At 45.4% G+C, this 20,526-nt stretch overlaps 10 protein-coding genes across 10 annotated transcripts; 7 read left to right on the forward strand and 3 right to left on the reverse strand.

Annotated features, from left to right (window-relative positions):
- The first annotated feature begins 736 nt into the window (after positions 1–736).
- On the forward strand, positions 737–1,715 carry TrAtP1_007473 (uncharacterized protein). Its single transcript, XM_014092832.2, has 2 exons — positions 737–1,282; positions 1,339–1,715. Exons 1-2 carry the CDS (start codon positions 835–837, stop codon positions 1,596–1,598), a joined length of 708 nt encoding a protein of 235 aa, XP_013948307.2. The 5' UTR covers positions 737–834; the 3' UTR covers positions 1,599–1,715.
- TrAtP1_007474 (uncharacterized protein) lies at positions 1,716–4,574 on the forward strand. The gene is made up of 4 exons (XM_066113538.1): positions 1,716–2,085; positions 2,150–2,758; positions 2,840–2,977; positions 3,044–4,574. Exons 1-4 carry the CDS (start codon positions 2,026–2,028, stop codon positions 3,875–3,877), a joined length of 1,641 nt encoding a protein of 546 aa, XP_065969624.1. The 5' UTR covers positions 1,716–2,025; the 3' UTR covers positions 3,878–4,574.
- Positions 4,575–5,004: 430 nt separating this feature from the next.
- TrAtP1_007475 (uncharacterized protein) lies at positions 5,005–6,437 on the forward strand. Its single transcript, XM_014092841.2, has one exon. The coding sequence runs from the start codon at positions 5,150–5,152 to the stop codon at positions 6,305–6,307; it is 1,158 nt and encodes a 385-aa protein (XP_013948316.1). The 5' UTR covers positions 5,005–5,149; the 3' UTR covers positions 6,308–6,437.
- A 39-nt stretch (positions 6,438–6,476) lies between these two features.
- Positions 6,477–7,385, reverse strand: TrAtP1_007476 (uncharacterized protein; the record flags this gene model as incomplete). The annotated part of the gene is made up of 1 exon (XM_014092837.2): positions 6,477–7,385. The coding sequence occupies one exon, from the start codon at positions 7,383–7,385 to the stop codon at positions 6,477–6,479; it is 909 nt and encodes a 302-aa protein (XP_013948312.2).
- Positions 7,386–8,301: 916 nt separating this feature from the next.
- Positions 8,302–9,449, forward strand: TrAtP1_007477 (uncharacterized protein; the record flags this gene model as incomplete). Its single annotated transcript, XM_014093081.1, has 5 exons — positions 8,302–8,330; positions 8,391–8,650; positions 8,707–8,795; positions 8,857–9,258; positions 9,318–9,449. 5 exons carry the CDS (start codon positions 8,302–8,304, stop codon positions 9,447–9,449), a joined length of 912 nt encoding a protein of 303 aa, XP_013948556.1.
- Positions 9,450–9,633: 184 nt separating this feature from the next.
- Positions 9,634–12,639, reverse strand: TrAtP1_007478 (uncharacterized protein). Its single transcript, XM_066113539.1, has 8 exons — positions 12,182–12,639; positions 11,730–12,115; positions 11,238–11,675; positions 10,970–11,168; positions 10,604–10,914; positions 10,367–10,543; positions 10,233–10,312; positions 9,634–10,178 (listed from the first exon to the last, which is right to left on the reverse strand). The coding sequence occupies exons 1-8, from the start codon at positions 12,500–12,502 to the stop codon at positions 9,925–9,927; spliced, it is 2,166 nt and encodes a 721-aa protein (XP_065969625.1). The 5' UTR covers positions 12,503–12,639; the 3' UTR covers positions 9,634–9,924.
- Positions 12,640–13,056: 417 nt separating this feature from the next.
- TrAtP1_007479 (uncharacterized protein) lies at positions 13,057–13,960 on the forward strand. Its single transcript, XM_014093083.2, has 2 exons — positions 13,057–13,721; positions 13,797–13,960. Exons 1-2 carry the CDS (start codon positions 13,410–13,412, stop codon positions 13,827–13,829), a joined length of 345 nt encoding a protein of 114 aa, XP_013948558.1. The 5' UTR covers positions 13,057–13,409; the 3' UTR covers positions 13,830–13,960.
- A 220-nt stretch (positions 13,961–14,180) lies between these two features.
- TrAtP1_007480 (uncharacterized protein) lies at positions 14,181–15,193 on the reverse strand (the record flags this gene model as incomplete). Its single annotated transcript, XM_014093084.1, has 4 exons — positions 14,181–14,430; positions 14,496–14,586; positions 14,642–14,723; positions 14,783–15,193. The coding sequence occupies 4 exons, from the start codon at positions 15,191–15,193 to the stop codon at positions 14,181–14,183; spliced, it is 834 nt and encodes a 277-aa protein (XP_013948559.1).
- A 1,463-nt stretch (positions 15,194–16,656) lies between these two features.
- On the forward strand, positions 16,657–17,238 carry TrAtP1_007481 (uncharacterized protein; the record flags this gene model as incomplete). The annotated part of the gene is made up of 1 exon (XM_066113540.1): positions 16,657–17,238. One exon carries the CDS (start codon positions 16,657–16,659, stop codon positions 17,236–17,238), a length of 582 nt encoding a protein of 193 aa, XP_065969626.1.
- A 145-nt stretch (positions 17,239–17,383) lies between these two features.
- Positions 17,384–20,509, forward strand: TrAtP1_007482 (uncharacterized protein; the record flags this gene model as incomplete). Its single annotated transcript, XM_066113541.1, has 7 exons — positions 17,384–17,633; positions 17,716–18,231; positions 18,299–19,193; positions 19,243–19,299; positions 19,360–19,749; positions 19,802–19,993; positions 20,056–20,509. The coding sequence occupies 7 exons, from the start codon at positions 17,384–17,386 to the stop codon at positions 20,294–20,296; spliced, it is 2,541 nt and encodes an 846-aa protein (XP_065969627.1). The 3' UTR covers positions 20,297–20,509.
- Positions 20,510–20,526: the final 17 nt, after the last annotated feature.

Below are 20,526 nucleotides of genomic sequence, written 5' to 3' on the forward strand. Positions count from 1 at the left end.
TGACTTTGCATGTGGATAGTTGAAGCTGCTTCGAGTCGATATACATCGTCTACGAAATTTTTTATATGCTACTAGATCTGGAAACCTCTTTTCTACCCTTGTAAATACTCGCGCCCCAACTGCGCGTTCCCATACCAATAAGTCCTTGGGATGAACTTTCCATAACCCTGATCTTTCGCTAAATGCATTAATTACATAATTTTGCACTCTTACAGAAAATTCTAAGCCGCCTCTAAGCCAGTATCGTTGACCAAGATCCTTAAGAGCCTCATCTTAAAATGAAGTTCAGCGCTACGAGAGCTCCCTGCTTTCCAACAATTGTACTCTTCCTTAGCCACCTTCATTTTTAACCCATATGAGGCAAAAGTATCTTGTAAACTGGACTATCTTGCAAATTAGCTGGGCTGTCAAGATTGCTATCTCGACAAGTGCTTTAGGTGACAGTTTGTGCCGTGAAAAGATGCCGCTGCGCCCACGCTTGCACATTTCTTGGACTTGGTCTTCGAATAGAGCACATGTACTTTGCCATTTATCTCGCTACTTGCAAGCGACTGCTTTCTCAAGCTGCTCAAGGAAAAAGAGAAACCTTTAATGCTATTCTCTTCATGTAAGCCCGTGTTAGTGAAGAGTATTTACTTGTAGGCAGAAGTGCCAGGGAGAAGAACCAAGGTGCGGGGCTCTCCGCATCCTTCGATGGCGAGCTCTTAGACTACTTTCGAAGAGGTTTAAGAACACACTTTGCAAATTGGCTATTCATGATTTCTGTTCTGTAATTCTCATCATACTTGGTGCTAAATCTAGTTGCGTCACTGAACTACGTTTCAATATCTAAAAATGGCCACTCTGGCGATCGCTCCATGTAGTCTTGCTGACAGCGCGGCTCTCAGTCGCAACAACATGTCGGCTTTCTGGGAAATCCCGAATTGGGTTCTGGCATGGCGCCACACCACGCTGGAGGAACACATTGACACAATGACCAAGCGATATCCGCGCAGGCTGATAAGCGATCCTGAGACCTCACGCCACCAAAAGGTGGTTGATCCCGAGACCGGCCGTCTGTTAGGTTATGCTCGCTGGGTCTTGCCGGAATCATATACTGTTCTCGCGAATGGTGAACCGGTCTGGCCGGAAGCAATGGCTCCGGCAGTGAGCCCCGAGGAAGAAGCTGAGATCAAACGAGTCGCTGCAGCAACCCAATTTAATCCGGATAACGCCACCGACCCGCTGGATGAAGAAGTCCGGATTATTAAGGAGAAGATAATGGCGAGAAAGCCGTATTTGTGTAAGCACATCGAGGACTAAAATTAAGGAAAACGTCAATTGCTAATAAATCGACAGGTCTAGACTATTTAGCTGTGCATCCAGAGAATAAAGGCAAAGGAGTCGCAACCCTTTTAGTAGAGAGCGGCATGAAAGAAGCAGAGAGGCTAGGTCTGGATATCTTTATCCTTGCTTGTAAATCTGCATGGGGATTGTATTCCCGACTTGGATTCCGCGTGGAGGAAGAGCTTGTCCAGGACGATTCCGTGTATGGAGGGGATGGTGAATTTGCCATGCGCTACTATGTTTACGAACAGTCTCGTAAATCCGAAGCATGATGGATATCCAGTCCGGAAATGTAATGTCTGCATTTTCAAGGCTGTGACATAGAATTAATATAGAACCAAGACTCATACAGGACGCATAACGTATAGACTTCTAGCATAGTTAGCTCTCTACTCAAATTGACTTTGCGACTGCATTGCTGACCTGAGAAATTACAGTATGCTCCTAGGGTCCTAGGAATATCGTTGGTCCCTCCCGGCAGAGCCTAGCTCGCTTTAAATCTATCTCGGCCTTCTATTCGGCCTTTCCACCAACATTCACGGTCTACTTCAAATTCACTCCAAGGACAAAAGAGGACAACGAAGTCACCCACAATGATCCAAGTCTTCCATAAAATTGACTGCATAAGACATATCTTGTTTGTGGATGATTAAATTGAAAATTGCATTCTAAAGATACGATCAGCTCTCACTCGAAGCCATGGTCAATATTCCAGGCTCTTCTAAAAGTTGTAAAGAGTGCAAGGCACGGCGAGTCAAGGTATGTCCCAAGTTCATCCTGAAATGCCCAAGCACGAAACAGTTTAACAGCGAATATACGGTAGTGCGGTCTTGAACAACCGAATTGTACAAGATGTGTCAAAAGCGGAATGAAATGCAGTGGCCCGAGAACTGGCTCAATATTCATTCACCGAGACGTGAATAATATCCAGGGACTATCGGATAGGAAGTTGTTGAATAACGCAATCCAAAGCCCGAATAACAAGCTCTCGACCCAATCCAAAAACTCTGCAGAGGGCTTTTATACAAACGATAGATCTAACAAAAATACAACTCGTCATCCAATAACCGCCTCTCTCGGCTGTTCTATGGACCTATATCGCTCTGTTATAGCGGACTTATGGACTGCAACGTATGCATCAAATTCTAATTCGCCAGAACAAAGCGGATCCCCATTGTCGACAAGCAGTCGAGCGATACTTCCGCTAGCATTCAGAAATAAAGCACTTGATACTGCTCTTTTCTCAGTATCGGCAATGTATGTTGGGAAGCTAAGAGGAGATTCTAAACTACAAGATTTGGCCCTGGCAGCCTATCCTCAGGCGATGGGTCGGTTTCGTTCCGAGCTTGCCTTTGTTCTTAACTCTGAGACCTGCCAAACGAGCCAAAAGGTTTTGGCAATCGCCATCTCATTATCGTTGCTCTTTTTCGAGGTGAATATGCCAATTGAACCGTTTTCAGCAACTAGCACTCTACTTCGCTCTTCTAATGTCGGGTACTGACGGTAAATTTAGTGGTTAGCCAACGGCGAGGATGGAGAAGGATACCGTTTCCATCTTGATGGAGCTCTTGAGCTAATAAAACATTCTGGATCAGAAGCTTTAGAGTCTTCCGTAGTGAGGGCAGCATACGTGGATCTTCAAACCACTGCTGTAAGTCTAATAGCATGACGCATTTGAGGTTTTCTTTAACTGGTACTGATATACTTTGACGCACAGCTAGGCCAATCTCTAAAGTTTCGGAAGGAAACGTTTCTTGTTTCCGGCCATTGGCTCGCCCTTACTAGAAGATTGTCCACTCAAGATTATCGACAATCTTTGTTAGACATCATCGCTTATATACCTGGTCTCCTTGAGCAGGGTGAACAGATGAAGCTCCTCGCATCCTCGTTGAGCAAGAATACTGAATATCAGGATCTTCCGGATTACTTGAGCTTCCCCAACGTCAAAAAGCGCCAGATTCTGGATTATTTCCAAGACTGTGATTCCCTCATTCACAAGCTTCATCTTTGGCTGAAGTCAGTGGAGAATGCGGAAGGAGGCCGCCTCTGGTGGCATTCAGTCACAACACTTGGAGACGAATATCTTCAACAACGGAACTTGACAAGTGGAAGACATCATCTGCCTAGGATACATTTCTCAAACAATCGGATACCAGGTATAATAGTATACTATTGGTCTGGATTGCTTGAGCTTTCAGCTACAGTCCTCGACATCCGTCAACTATTTGTTCACAATACGCTCTATGCGGCCTTATTAGACCTACTAGATGCCGATTCTCCTTGTTTATCGATGGACCTCGATACTCCAAATCAGTTAGCAGTGCTCATTTGCGAGACTGTGATACACCTTAGCTCATCTCTAGAGGGATGTACAATGTCTCATATCCCGGCGACACTAGCAGAGAAATATTTTATACGCTTGCTCTCTGATAGTTGCCGAAGCCATCTGGAAGACGATATTGCCTGCTCAAAGGATTATGAAACGGCTTGCATGGGGTTAGATCTTTGTATGAAAGGGCAGGAAATTATACGAAGCACCCTCAACCGTTGATCAAAACGGCGATTAATAAGGACGATTTATTTGCTGCGTGCACTTATAACCTTTTTAAATAGGTCGATTCAAGACTCTTTTTTCGCATATAAAGACAATTTCCAATTCCAAGGAACACATAATCGGTCACAAGATCTCGCCTGGAAGAATTTCTGGAACTGCTTCTGGAACGGCCAGTAATTAAGAGCCGATTCCGAAGCCTAGTCGGTCACTAAAAGTGGGACTAGCGGGTAGATCTCACTCTGCTGGGGCAATAGAGCTTGGAAGGCCTAAAGTGGCATTAATCACAGCCTCATTACTAATTGCACGATGAACTTCAACTCACGATTCAGTTTGTCTTTTATGGATTGTCCTTTGTCAAAATATGAGGGCCAACTGTCTTTGAGAGGTGCTGGAATTTCTTTTTACGATTGTCATTTAAACCAAGGTGTCTTTCAAATAGCATAACTAGCGCTGAATGAACATGATAACGTATAAATAGGAAAGAAATCTAGCGCCCATGTTTCACTAACACTCCCAAAGGCAAGCAAATGTGGCGCGACTAGAAGCCTTCAATGGTTATAAGCATTTATTACGGACTTAGGAGTTAGTTATCACTTATTGCCTTGGACGGGAGCTAAGCATGCCGCAATATAGCCAACGATCTTTTAATAGGCATGCATGTAAATAAAGCTAGCAGCGGGAGACCATTTAACCGAAAGGATCGCTGTCCAGAGCTTTTCTTGGGGATATTTATGACCTAATCGAACGTGTAGGCCAGAGCGAATTAAACTGGAACTACTTGTTGACTCTTAAAGTCACCTCATTGCCATTGTAGCCAATCATGTGTAGCATAATAAAGACTCGAGATTTTCCCACTGTAGTATTGCTTTTCATGCTTCACTTGCCTGGAGTGTTTACAAAAAGTTCTACTTTCATTGTGACATTAGGGACGGCTCTGTAGGATTTCGCCTATGGCGCTGCTTTGTTGTCAGCAGATAGAGTTCAAATGCTGTGGACTTGGTCCCAGGAGTGGACCCAGAGCACACCCCATTGAGTAAGCGACTCATATTGCCTATTAAACCAGCTTAGAAATCCATTTTCTCTTACATAGAAAGGACTTGTCTTTTACTATCCTATTCCTACAGGTTTAATGTTAGATCCATGAATATCTCACATCTATATAAAGAAGACTTTTTCGCTGATCTTTACAATGCCGCCAATAAAATAGTGTCTTTTGCGGCAGCACTACAAATTCGGCTATAACTGCTATTGTTATCCATCTATCTCATCATGGCCAGCTCTCTTCCCGAAAGTATTCCAGAAACTCATCCCGCTGTGGTTATTGTCGCTGCTAGGGCTCCTCTCGAAATTCTCAATCAGCAGACTGAGGCGCCTGGTGCAGGCGAGGTTCTTGTTCATGTCGAATGGACTTCCTCCACTCCTCTGGACCTCCATCAGGCTGATGGTGGGCTATTAGTGAAGCCGCCCCAGGTTATGGGCTCTTCGTTTGGCGGCACTGTCGCGGCCGTCGGTCCTATCGATCCCGCCAATCCAGATTCCCACAACCCCAAGCTACAGGTGGGCGACAAAGTATTCGGATTCGCCTTTCGTAATGCTAGGGAGAAAAGCCACCAGACTTACTCGACAACCTCAACTTATTTATGCAGCCGCCTGCCAGCAAATCTCACTCTTGAACAAGCTGTTGCTGTACCCGCGAATCTAGTCACGGCCTTTCACACCATTACAGCAGACCTTGAGCTGCCGCTCCCGTGGCCGGTCCAGGAACCAAGCAAAGAGAGCCGTAATGCTCCTATCCTTCTATGGGGAGCAGCAAGTAGCGTCGGGGATTATGCGCTGCAAGTCCTTCACCATTGGGGCTATGAGAATGTGCTTGCTGTTGCAAGTGGAAGACACCACGAACGACTCAAGGCGCTGGGTGCCAAGGCGACTTTCGATTACAATGATTCGAATGTGGTAGAACAAATCCTTAGTTTTGCTGGCACGATCTCAGATGCTGAACCTCGAATTCCCTATATCTTGGACTGTATTGGCTCGCTGGAAAGCACATTGCGGCCACTCACCAAGATTGCGGAACCAGGAGCCAAAGTGGCCGTTATGCTGCCTGTTATAAACGTCCATGCGACTAAAGATACGCCACCAGAATACGAAATGGACGTTTCCAAGTCGCTGCCAGACGAGTGGAGGGAAGGTGTCAAGGTTATGGGAACGCGAACACATTTTTACCTGCGCAACGAAGTCTTCAAGGAGCTTTTACAATCTGAGATTGTGCCAACTTTACTGGAAAAGGGCATTATCCAGCCAAACAAAATCCGTATAGTGGAAGGCAAGACGTTGCTGGAACGAGCTGAGAATGCTTTGAGCTTGTTAAGGGATCAAGCTCCGAGTGGAGAGAAACTGGTCTGGAGAGTTGCGGATGAGAATGAGTAAGAGCTGGAATGCAAACCTTTAATACCATCTCACAGGAGCATATGCATATTGTTGGCCTTTTCTCATAAATAGTTCTCAATATTGACACACAGATATTCAACCTGAAAGAACGTATCATTGCGACCTATGCTGTGCATTACCATGCTGCCAGGCTACTCCTTTGTGCTGTCTAAGGTGAGGGTAGCCAGTCAGCTAATTCACGACCAATTACATGTGGATGATCTTCTTGTATATAATGAATGCCGTCGCCCACACACACACTGCGAGTATTTTTCAGTTTCTCCGCCAGCTCATTGACTTTCTCTTCCCATATAAGCCCTCCTGGCTTGGCCCAAAAGAACAGCTTCGGTATCTCACTGTCTAGTAGCCACGCCATATAGTCCTGTGCGATTTTCCACGTATGCTCTGGCTGACCTTCAACCGGAAGCTCGTTTGGCAGCCGAAAGAGGGGCTCACGCCATTCAGGTCGCAGAAATGGCCTGCGATAAACTTTCATCTCTTCACTATTCATCCTTCTCATTACACCCCCAGGTAGAATCTCTTCGATAAAGTTGTTTTGCTCAATCAAGAGCTTTCGACCAACTTGGGGATCTGGGTCTCGAAATCTTTTCCAGTTGTACACCATGATAGATGGTAAATTGCTCCAGTCTGCCACGGGATGGATGAACTCCATAAATGCGATTCCGGCAACGCGGTGTTCATTGCGACAGGCCCAGTGAAATCCAAGAGCAGATCCCCAGTCATGGATGACCAGCGTAATCATCTGATTTGGTATGACGGCATCTAAGAAGGCATCCATGTACCGCTGGTGATCTGCGAAGTGATATGCCCCCGACACCTTGTCAGAGTCACCGAAACCAATCAAGTCTGGGGCAATGCAGCGGCTCTTTGTTGCTGCGTAAGGGATAATATTCCGCCATAGATATGAAGATGTCGGCACTCCGTGCAGAAACACGGTCACTGGTGTCTCGGGACCAGAAGAACCAACATCTATATATGCTATTTCAGAGTCCAAGACTCGTATTCTTTTCTTGTCTAGTGAAATGTCCTCAGAGGCAGAAGACGACATATTTGCCATTGCGAAAAGAGATATAAGAAGTTCGTCGCCAAGATTATGAGAGCCTTGTCTGCAATGGTAGAATGGTTGCTGAGACAGTTTGCTTTCAATTTGCCAGACTTGGGTCGATTTATATAGTATTTCAGTTTCGTGGTATTGTACCAATGTTAGGTATAAGTCATGATCGATCTCTCTGTTAAGTTATTATAGATACATGTGAACGCAAGTGAACGCTGCCATTAATTGTGGCAACCGGCACTGCCGCTTGCGTGTAGCCTATCATCATTGCTTATTCAACATCTAATTCGAGGAATATGGAGATCGCTGCTACTGCCTATTATAGACTAGAGAGCTTATATGTATCCACTTGGTAAATTTTGAGCATTCTTTACAGAATTCAAGTCGCTTGACACCGGTTCCCCCCCTAGTTAATAATAGCTCCAGTTCAAAAAAACAACAGCGCCGTTACTTCCGCATTCAGCCTGGCACACACGTATGGCTACAAACTATAGGAGATTCAGAACGCAAGTGATATAGAGGTATGATTACAGTATAATGTGGTTAAATTTCCCATGATACTAGACTTGTAAGCCAGCTGAAACTCAAGCTTACCACCATTTGCTATTTCAAGCTAATCTTCGGCAGTTGGGTACATTTTGTAACGCAAATTGTCGAATTCGTTCCAAAAAGAGAAGTAGCAGCGCGATTCAGCTGAGAAATTAAGATGAGTATTATTATGATGACGTGAATTAGTATGACGGCATTCTTATAGAGCTGCTGGGAGAGTGTGGCTATGTTTGAGCATAGGATACTGAGCTATAGCCGAAATGAAACGCATATAAACTCTTCATTGAATCGTTTGAACTGCCTAGTATCCTGGGATTGGTAGCACTCAACATCCTCAATCCTTAAAACTTCTCATTTTAGACAATTTAAGATGGCTATGACAACAGAAGATTTGATGCAGTAAGTGCGACGTGATGCAATATTTGGCATTTGCTGACACTTTTCATGCTTGTCTTATAGGCAATCTTTCACCGTCCCAACGGCCCAGCAATATGAGATCTTTGTCCAAGCTCATGGTATACCTTCTGTAAGAGAAGACATGCCAGACGGTGGCTCTGCCTTGTGGTTTGGCTCTCCGTCAGCCAAAAGAGTGATAGCACACGTTCACGGTGGCGGGCTAGTGATGTACGCAACTCCTTTCCACATGGCCTTGGCTTATAACGTGTACAAAGCGGCCGCCTCAAAAGATGAAGACGTCGCCGTGGCTGTGCTAAGCTATGGTGAGCATCTTCGAACAACTAGTGTATCCCTCGTCCTTGTCTGCTAATTAATCTAGATACGTGCCCTTCTGGTGTCTATCCAATCCAGCTTCGCCAGTTGGTCGCGTCCATCGTGTATCTCATGCGTGAGCGAGACGCAAAAAACGTGAGACATAAGCTTCCAATCCCGATCCATTATTACTTATTAACGGATATGCCGCCCACAGATCGACCTCTATGGCGATAGTGTTGGCGCAATCCTCATTCTCGCTATCTTGCATCACATCACGCACCCGCATCCAAAGGTTCCTCTGCTATCAATCCCATCTGGGGACTGTTTCGGTCGAGTCTTGTTACTCTCACCCGCCGTGCCCATTGTTACGCCAGCGCTACAGAAGAGTAAAAATATCGGCCGAGATTTGGTTGGAGTGGACGATATTGCTCAGATGTGGAACATCATAGAGAGTAATCATGATCCTGAGGTTGATCTGATTAACCCCTGGTTAACACCGATATCTGAAATGCGTGAAGAATGGTATGAAACACTACCAGCCGGGGCTATTACAATTATATCTGGTGGTTTTGAGTTATTTGAAGAAGATACTGTTACGCTTTCTCAAGTAATCAAGGTACGTGCTAGGCTATATCTCATCAAATCCTATAGAGCTACAATGCTAATGAAGCACAGGCTAAACACCACAACCAAGTGGAGATTTATGTGGATGAAACCGCGACTCACATTGCGTTTGTTAAAGAAGGTTTGACGAATAGTCCGCCGTCAGAGTACACCCGCCGCGTTATAGAATGGGCAAAGAGTTAAACATACATTAACCAGGATCGTGAGAAGGAGAATACACAATATATTACTTCGTTAGTCAATTAGTGCAGTTGGTATTTTTCTTATTAGGCTGGCCAGCCTATCTTATGAGACAGAATATATGATAACTGTCACTTCGAAATATCAGGTTTATTTTCTTCAATTAGGTAGGTAACGATAGGACAAATTCACTATTAATAAAGTCTTTTGTTACTTCTGTTTCTAACCTGAAATGGATTTTTTTCTTACGAACTCATATCCCTAAGCACAAGTCAAGCTCTAAATAAATGACCAAGATTCTCTAATCCGGAAAATGTCACCAAAAAAAAAAAAAAAAAAAAAAAAAAAAAAAGACACGAGGAAATCGATTCCGGGAATAAATCACTTGCTTGCTTATGCCTTTCTCGAGGAAACGCCGCCGGCCATTCTTGATTTTTTTTTTTTTTTTCAGGAACGATTATCGAGCGCTGAGCATCCATCATATGTGATTAGGGTCTTGATGTACGAGTATCTTTTCTGCGGAGGCAGCAGCGGCTTTGTTGGTCTCAGAGATGCTTGTCTTGAATGCAGTCTGACCAATGTCGACAGTGGCTGGAAGCTTTGCGGCCTTCACTGTGTCCTTTATAAAATTTGTAAAGGCAGCATCTGTGCCTCTCGCGCCCATTAGCCCAATAGCCACTGGGAGCCACTCTTGCCTCTTTGTCAAGCGAGAGTGATATGGCGTTTGTCCAACTAAAAGGAGTCAGTGATTGCATCACGGTGTGGAATTCAATGAGGAGGACGTACTGGGCAAAATAATCTCGGGAGTGCCTGCATATACCGCAATAAAGTAAAAGAACCACCCTTCACCAGTCCAATTTGGGCGACTGTAAAATGTCAGCGACATCGAAATGTACCTAGCCAGAAAACAAGATACATACTCTCCGTATTCGTCTCTATAGCTGGGTTCACCTTGTGTCCACGGTAGTACCAAGATGGTGTCGGAGCAGCCGTCTTCATCTGCTTGCAGCACGTATTTCTCAAACCATGCACGAAAGACTTCAATTTCCTTTTCTCCTTGTTTCTGTTCCTCGACTGTTTGGGTTGGTAAAAATTCCCTTTGAGACTGTCAGTATATACTCCTGTGCAAGTCAAGGATGAGAAACAAGGCATCTCACATTTTCCATTGAAGTTGGGGGTTTAGTGGAGGGGCATGCCCAAATGCGCTCTCGTATTCTGCATGGAATGTCTTGAGCATAGCCCACTGATCAGGAGAAGATGCAGTGACAAATGTCGTGTTGAAATAATCATCAATCGAGAGCTCGGTTCCGATGGTGTTTGTGTCCGACCAAAGTTTGCCCAGGCTGAGCTCAGTTCGTTTTATACCAAGAGTCTTCTCGAGTTGTCGGATAGTGCTTTCAAAGATTGCTGAGCTTGCTTCATCTTCAACTGGCCAATATTCGCTAAGATATAATATCCTAGTGGGACTCTGTCGGCATGTCAGCATAATCATCCTGTAGTGCGTGTAAGTTGGAGTATCTGACCTTGAAACATGCAGGAATCTCTTCCTTTTGATTGTAAAGGACTGATGATGCTGATGCAAGAATCTCTACATCTCTCGTGAAAATGCCAAAAGTATCAAAGTTTTTCGAGAATGGGATGACGCCTTGGTTATCAATCGCATCTGTGGATGGTCGGATCGCAAATAAGCCATGGATCGCGGCAGGAGCTCGAACACTTCCACTACCTGTATTCATTTCATCAGTGATCGGAATCATTGCGCATTAGAGCTGGATATGACGCAGATGCAACCTACAATCTGTACCCGTCGACAAATCTAACCATTCATAGGCGGCCACAGAGGCGGCACTACCAGAGCTACTCGCACTGGGAGTTTGATAGCCATCAGCGCGTGGATTCCACGGCGCATGGTAGTCCACCCAGTCGCGGGTAGCCCATTCACTCTCGCCAAACTGTGTTGACTTCAGCTTGCCGACCACGATGGCGCCGTGGTCTAGCAGGCGTTGTACTCCAGTGGCGCTCTTCTCCTGGGGCCCATACAGTCGAGCCCAGGCTCGAGAGGAGCCTGTTGTCTTGACTCCACGGACGTTTTGAGTGTCTTTGACTGCGATGCGCAGTCCGGCTAACGGCTTTTCCTTGGTAGGCGTAAAGTACAGGCGAGATGGCACGCCTATGGTCAAGGCTGAGGGGTACTCTTCTGTGAAAACAGACACATTGAAAGACTTGTAGCTATCGAGCTGTCAATAACCGACCATACGGCACCATCGCATTTGCTCTGCTTACAGATATGGGTCATTCGGTGACTGAATCGTCGCACTTATGAATGCCCCAGCTGTATCGGGATATAATCGGTACACCTCATGTAACTGGACTCCATTGCAGTAATAAGGCCCAGATGGCGCACCTGGGTCTTCTGAGACATCTATAGATATAGCTTGGCTTCCCCAACTTTCGAGAGTCTTGTGGGCAGCGGCGCTGAATTGGACGGTTTGGTGAGTATTCTGGGAGTGGAAAATGAGGGTTGGCAAAAAGTCGGTGGTCCAAACGTCGTCTTGAGAAAACCGTTCTCGAACTTCAACGAGGTCCTCCGATGTGACATAAGGACTGGAGAGGCGGATGACGGTACATGGCCCAAAAATCGATAGATTGTTGGAAAGCGTGCTTTTGTGCTGGGAAAATGGAAAACGTTACTCTTCAATTGCGTCCAAGGGCGTTGAGATGAAGTATATACATACCTTGGACGATGGCGATACGAAATAAACTGCTTCGCCTAAATTCAATACCGACGGAGGTTGCTGGATGGGCATGGCCATCTCATGCGATTTTCCCACAGCTATAGAGCCAAGACAGAGGAGACAGACGATGGCGATGACGAGAATGCTTGTGCAGTATTGGCGTTTGGATCGGGCCATCTTGAAGCTACTTCTTCGTTTGAGCCTCGCCCATACCGCGGTAGCTGCTGTGAAACTGTCGGTGCAGGCCCAAAAATATCTGGAGAGGTGTTGGACGGGACAAGAAGCTCCAAGATGAGGCGTAAACAAAGAGTTTATGCGCATGCGAAGTGTGATTCTGTGATCGCACAGGGTCCTTTGAGCACAGTGCTATTCTATTTGTGGCGCGCTTATTCGAGGTTTCTCACACGGTATGCCAAACGTGACCAAGTCCCAACACAAAGAGCTGCACAGTACGAGCCCGAGCCTGGGATGGATGAAAGTCACAGGGACCTTGCTGTAACGGCACGAGAAAGTCACTATCCGTACCGTTACTGGGTGTGATACACATGCATGTATCTCTTGGACACGGCACATTAGAGTTACTGTGACTTTATTATAGAAGTTTTGAATGGTAGGATTATGCAGTTATAAATAAGGTAGCTATTTCTAGTAATAATATTGTTATTAAACGACTCTCGTTTTCTTCTTCTTATTATTCCATCCTACCTATGTAATAAATTAAATGTTAAACTGTATAACACCCAATGTACTTTAAGCCTCGAGATACCTTCGTGCAAATGTAATAAATAGCTACATGTATCACTGAAGACGCTAGCGCCAACCCAACACGGGAGCCTATTGGGCACTATATGCAGTTGGCCACACCTTTAATCCTTCGACGCTCTCTTACCTGTAAAGGCTGCCTCCATGCTTGTACGTTGCTCAAGCCTTGCAAAGGAGTGGCATGATATCTAATTCTCGGTGTGATGTGATGCCGACCGCTTATTTACACGATGCATGCATCTTGGCTTCCGAGCGGGGTAGGCCTTGAACAGAGACTGGGTATGGATTGACGTCAGACACGAAGCGGCTCTGCTACAGCGGATGAACAGCTTGAAGGGTATTCCTCGTTTCCCATGTCGCTGAATCGTCTGTACTCCGTCTATCTCTTGTAGCTTAAATCATCACATAACTTTCTCCGAGCTTGAAGACTCTAATAGTGACAGTTATCTGTACTCAAAGCAACACAATGTCTACAGCTACCGCCCCTGATATCACCTTCTCAGCTCTTGTCAGCCTCAGTGACGGCGTTGACCCGTGGGATCTTGAAGGCAGTCCAGAGTTGGGCCCATCCAATCAACCTTGGAGGGCCTACTGGCCGCCAGACTTATCTACCGTCACTGAATGCGAGCTGGCTTCTAAACCATGGCTCACCTGGAAGAATGACCCTACAAAGATGAACAACAAGCCCTGGTATCAATGGGTACGTCCAGAGCTGGAGCCAGCACCGGTTGATGGATGGTGTCCCGTCACTTGTAGCTATTGCAATGGGCGGGGTTGTGTAAGTTCCATCCCTCATTAAATCAGACCAACCTGTTGGAAGGAAAAGTTGATTCCTAATGATGCGACAAAATAGGGCCCATTTTCGACTGGTGCTGAGGGGGCTTGAGATTTACTCTACTTGAGATATTGCGGGCGTTAACGATGATGAATATCTTTTATGCCATCTTAAATTTCTTCCACAGCTTTATTAATATCGTGCTACAATCACAATCAAGCATTTCAGTTGTTCAAGAAGCCTTGTTGGGAAAAATTTGACGTATATTGACTGACTACTTCCTGCACGGAGAAATATGAACATTGTGTGATTGTTATTCATTCCTTGTAGAAAACGTAGGTTCTGACCTCAATACTCTCTCTAAAGAATGTGTTTTCGGGATCTCTGTTTGGGTAAAGAAATGATACATGAGGACAGACTTTAGGCTTGTTAGTTCCTAGCTTTTGAGACGGGGTCTTCATACTAACACTTGGCAATACTGTCATTTTTGAAGGCTTCCGAATCAAAATTCTTGAAGATCAAAGCTTCCGTGGCAAGTTGGCCTTCCATATAATACCATCGGTGCTGTGGATTAGCCCAAAAATTGTAAGTCTCGCCGAGATAGTCTGGGAAGACAATGTCTGTCGGTACTCGATCGTCTGGTGCTACGGTGCGATAGTCACAAAGAGCAAGCGGGGCGTCCTGGACTGGGCCAACAAGTGGCTTCCAGAAACTGGAGATTTGGCCTTAGTAGGTCATATTTGGACAGGCAAATTGAGATATGAGACACCAACTCACTTTAACAGCTGGATACGACAGCCCCGATACTTTTCTGCCAATTCAGGGTAGAAGTGGCCCAGCCTTCGCATTGCGGCTCTAGCACTCTCATCTGTATATATCTCTTATTAAAATCCATTAGTCTATTGCCTGAGGACAAATCTTACCGCAGTGAACAGACCTGAAAGGCTGTGCTTTTCCTGGCTGTCCTCGATGGTTGGTGGGCAATGTCGGGTCCCTTCGTCGAACCTTCAACACTCAATTAGCAAGCCACCAGCGATTAGGAGCTTGGAATCAGAGGAGCATACCTGATAGTCCCAGGCTAGTGCATAGTCGGCTTTGAGATGTGTCACTAGAAAAGCTTCCACCTCTTTGAGAAAGATTCCTTCAATGGCGGCCGGTGAAGCGAAATTCTCGTACTCCAGTGTTGTATCAAAGTGTTTGTATTCGAAGCCAGTGGTGTCAAGAGAGAAAAGGTCTTCATGGCTTCGAATATTAGTGAAGCCAACTTCGTGCCGACTATGAGTTACGTTTGACTGTCTTTGTCCTGGACCGGAGACAGGGAAGTTGAGGAAGAATGGCTTCTCCTTCTCATATAGAGGTAGTTTATCAATGTAGAATATCAGGGAGACAACTTTTGAAGGATTAAATTGGTCAATCTCTGCGGCCTCAGCCTGCGTTTCCGGTTTTATCTTGGGCTCCTCTTGTATACTACCCATTGTGCTATCGTTTCAGCTGTAAGGCGTGAATATATGACAGTAGAGTTGCTTCAATGTTCAAGAAGAATAGACAAATGCAAAAAGGTTGGTAATTGAACCAAATAGTGCATATACTATCCTAATCTTGTCTACTACCTCTAGAGCATTACTACATATTCGAAAGGCCGGAAGGCGTAACCTGCAATGATTGTAAGGATCGCTATCCAGTGAAGCATGCATGCAACAGGGTATTACAATCCTGCACCAAAGCGAGTGCGGGGTTTGCTGTGAATTTCACCCGCCTCGCCTCAATACACACAGCTTTCGCTGATCCCATTCATTATCTGGGAAATCGACAAATGACATTGCGGTATGGCTGGCAATGTGACTGCGTCTGTTACCATGTAGGACACCCTTCGCGGTGCCCCTCGTCTGACTGGTGCCACGACAACTTCGTAAAGTGCAGGAAGATAGTGGTGTAACAGCATTGAAGCCACTATTGGCGAGATAGTTTGGCTCACCGATGCATGTAAGCCCTGGTCTTGGCGAATTTCATCTGCCTGTATTGGTCGTGGTAGGCATTGCGTGATTGAATGTATTGTAAGTACACTCTACCAGTGTTACAAGACTTGGATAGGGGAGAGATATATACACTGTGAACATTTATTACCTATTCTGGTATGGAACCCCAACCGGCGATGCTGGCAGAGTGCAAAGTGGCATGATTTCCATGTGTTCAAAGTCCCACGAACCAACCACAGCCGGTCATTACCCCCTGTTCAATGCTAGAGCCAGTATCCTCGTCATATGGCCGCCAATATGTGTACACAGTTTGAAAGCTGTGGCTAGGCTTCAAGATGGGCCACAGCCATGGTAGAGTGTAACATGTTCGACCATGTATCTCCATGTACATTATACGAGATTGGAGTAATCGTAACAATTTACATGTGATTGTTCATTACTTTAAAGAAACAGAACGTTACCTAATTGAAGAACACACTTACCTCATCTTAGCGACTTGAAGTTAAATATAGGTTATTGTAAGACAAAAATGTGCTTTTTATTAAAAAAAAAAAAAAAAAAAAAAAATTTAAGAATCATAAGATAAAATTAGAGAATAATGTAAAAAAGAAAAACTAAATATAGTAATGTTGCCATTTGCGAAAATACATGGGCGGCTAGCTATGGTGGCCGACTTCAAACGAGAAGGATGCTACATGCACTATCCTGCATGGTTTGCCTTCACATTTTGCCCTAGTATTGGTTTTCCGCCTCACCTTTCGTAAGGTGACTTCACATCATAGTCGGCGTAGACCAGTTCTCTACTCAACATCATTTTCAATGATGGCTTTGCGTCTACAAGAAAGATACGTCATCTAGCACATCAGCGAATCGAGCCAATACCCCAGGTTTCAACACACTTATTCCCTATTCATCTCCATTTTTGCAGTTGAGTTTACATCGTGAGAGTCACTACTCAGACAATGTCACCAAATGGTTCTCCAGATGCAAACGAGTACACCATAGGATGGATTTGCGCTCTCCCAGATGAATTAGTTGTCGCAGGAGCCATGCTAGATGAGCATTATTACTGTCCACCGCAACCACGCAGTGATCATAACAAATACACCGTCGGCCGAATAGCAACGCACAACATTGCCATAGCTTGTTTACCTGCAGGCCTCTATGGCACAACATCGGCAACAAGAGTGGCCGAACAAATGCAGTCTACATTCCAGGCTCTGAGATTCACACTTATGGTAGGGATCGGGGGAGGAGCTCCAAGTAACGAGAATGATGTGCGACTCGGAGATGTAGTTGTCAGTCAGCCTACCAATGGCCACGGTGGTGTTATCAACTATACATTTGGCAAAACACTCAGTGGCGAGGGATTTCAGCATACCGGCTTCTTGGGTAAGCCGCCGCAAATATTGCTCAATGCGATGGCTCATCTCAAGTCGAAGCACCGCTTACATGACCCTGACTTACTCGGCCATTTAGACCAAATGGTCCAACAGCACAACAAGCTTAAAGGTACCTTTGAGTACCAGGGGGGAGGAAAATGATCACTTATATCTCGCGGAATATGCTCACGCTGGTGGCCAAGGAGATTGTGACAAGTGTGACCCCGCCAAGATCAAAATTCGGCCAGTACGGCAGAGCCAACGTCCGGTTATTCATTATGGGCTTATTGCATCGGCAGATATAGTCATGAAAGATGCTATTGTGCGAGACAAGTTACAGCAGCAGCACGGCATTCTGTGCTTCGAGATGGAGGCTGCCGGGTTGATGAATGGACTAGATTGCTTGGTCATCCGTGGCATCTGTGACTATTCTGATTCCCATAAGAATAAACGATGGCAGCCCTACGCAGCAGCTGCTTCTGCTGCATACGCAAAGGAGCTGATCTACTCTCTCCCACTCTACAGCCCACCAGTGGGCATTATGTCACTATTACAGAGTGCGTCTACCATTTCAAAACAAAAGGCCTCAAATGTATCAGGATGGTATGTGTGCTAACGACTTCATTCACCAATCTATAGGCAACGGTTTGTCCCATTTCGATCAAAGAGTTGGATCCATGAACGACCCTCTTTCCACGTCTGTAGGTTTGGTGATAGTTGACAGACAGAAAGCGCTATTCGCTGCAAACAGTGGACTTGAAGCCGCAAAGTCATCAACGATGCTCAACAATAGTGGTAATCTTGGCCGATCAGTATACTTGAACATATATCCTCGCAACAACCGATTTTTTGGGCGTAATGATGTTTTACAGATTATTTCGGAGCATTTACTCCCATCAATGCAAGACACGCTAAGACTGCGATCATTCGCCCTGTATGGACTTGCCGGTATTGGTAAATCACAGATTGCAACCGAGTTTGTGTATCGGAATATGCGAAGTTTCAAGGCAGTGTTTTGGGTCTCGGCAAGTAGCGAGGAGAAACTTTTTCAAGGGTTCACCGAGATAGCGAGGGAGCTGAACTTGAACAACGGGACAACCATCAACGATCAACAAGTAATTGTTCAGCTGGTCAAAGAATGGTTACAGAAAACACGTTGGTCTCTCTCTCCCCCTCATTCTTAGTAGGTAGAAGAGATGATGACACTAACATATCAATCTAGCTGAGGCCTGGCTACTTGTACTTGACAACGCAGATGATCTGACCATAATCCCATCTTTTTGGCCAACCTCTGAGCATGGCGCGGTGCTTGTGACCAGCCAGAATCCTGCATCCGAGTACCAGCTTGCCAATAATGGCATGGAGGTCAAACCCTTCTCTCCAGAAGAAAGTACGGCCTGGTTCTGCCAGCAACTTGGCCGGAACACAGTTCTGAACGAAGAAGCGAAAAACATTACCGAGTCTTTCGGACACCATACCCTCACCATCAAGCAAATGGCTTCCTATATAAGGGAATCTCAATGTACCATTTCCCAGTTCCAGGAAGCATATGCGGATTCTACAAAGCGACAACAACTTCTCGCGACGCCTAATGAACTCTCAGCTCCGGGCTATGCGCACACCACATCCACAGCGTTCGCAGTCACATTCTCAAAACTTGGCATAAATGCTCTACAAACATTGGGCATACTATCATTTTTGGACCCAGATAGAATTCCAGAAAAATTGCTTGAGGACACAGAAAATCGTGTGCCCTTTCTCGCCAGCATTGTGGACCGTAATACAATTATGCGAGACCTGGGCCGTTACTCTCTCATTGATAAATTGGAAAATGAAGCCAACCTACGGCTCCATAGAATAGTTGTGCATACTGTCTCTGAGGAGATTGACTCTGACGAAGCCAAAGCACAAGCTGCGTTCCGAGGCGCTGTTGCCCTGCTCCACCAACGGTTTCCGCTCCAAAGCGAAGCACGGAGCCATATGAATGAGAAATGGACTGAGTGCGAGAAATACATATCGCACGTAATCGCATTTAATGAGAGATTTTGCAGATTATCAGCTCAGATCAGATTGACACTGTCTTACGACTTTATTGAACTGCTTTACTGCTCTGCATGGTGAGTTAATTACATGTTTATATAGCCTTTCACACTGACTTTCACCTAGGTATCTGTATGAGAGAGGTCGACTCGATCTGAGCTCCTCCATAGTTGGCTCTGCGGAGTTAGCTTATCATCGGGCGGACCTTCAAGATCATGGGTTACTCCTAGCTGATCTATATAGCTTACAATCTGACCTACACAATGAGTTGACTCAAGCAAATAAGGCAGTTGAATTAGCCAAAAAGTCGCTGGAGATTAAACAGGCCGCAGTCAAAGCCAAGGTTCTAGACCGAAATCACCCACAAATAGCCAATTCTTATATGGATATTGGCGTGTTCATTGGAGGTGCAAATCCGCAAGCTGCAATTCGCTTACATGAGAAGGCCATTCGAATTAGAGAACAGTCGCCCAAGTACGCAGACCAACAGATGCAGCTGTTGTCTTTGAACTACATGAATCTTGGTCGATGCTGGTGGATGATCAAGGAGCTAGATAAGGCCACGGCAGCTTATCAGAAAAGCCTCCATATCATCAAAAGACTGGAAGATTTGATGGGAACTCCTTTTGCACAGTATGTTCAACCAATCGTCATCTAAAATGCAAGCTTTAACATGGGCATATAGAACAGCTTGGACAATGTCAGCACTTGCGAATGTCCTCATCGACCAGGGAAAAATTGACGCCGCCTTTGATCTTTATACACAAAGCATGAATGTTCATCTCAAAGTCCTCGGCCCGACACACCATAAAACAGCGGCCTGCTATAACAAGCTTGCCTGGTTTCTGCAGAAGCAAGGAGAGTACAAAATGGCAATGTACGCGCTGGGTAATATGCTTATTGTTTTAATTTCATCTCTGACTCTAAATATTCGTTCAGTGAATACCTCCGATTGTCGCTCAAGGTCCATACGCAAAAGCAGTCAGTGGCCACTCGCCCAGAGATTGCACGAACGAAATACCAACTCTCTCAAGTGCTGCATGAGTTTGGTGAAACTAAGGAGGGTGATGAACTCAAGGCCGAGGCCCAGCAGCTGCGATTCCAGTTGACCGGTAAGAAGCCGGGAGAAGACGAGTCGCAGGAAGCATATGATGAACTCATTGCCTATTTCTATCGGTGATGGCTAAGGACCTACCTTGGTTGCTTGAAAGAACACGCTTAGTAACGTTTGAGCTGAGCTTTAAATAGTTTTCATGCGTTGTAGCGACTGGTAATCTTCTATATCACCAAAGTCAGCAGAAAGTTCACCAACGCTAAATATCAGTGCCCGCCGGGCTTGAAGCGGAAAAATGATATGTTTCGTTATATACACTTGTATACTAATCGATGGCGTTTGTCTCTTCTATCGTT

The sequence above is a fragment of the Trichoderma atroviride genome, chromosome 4, assembly GCF_020647795.1.
Source record: "Trichoderma atroviride chromosome 4, complete sequence".
Classification (NCBI taxonomy): Eukaryota; Fungi; Ascomycota; class Sordariomycetes; order Hypocreales; family Hypocreaceae; genus Trichoderma; species Trichoderma atroviride.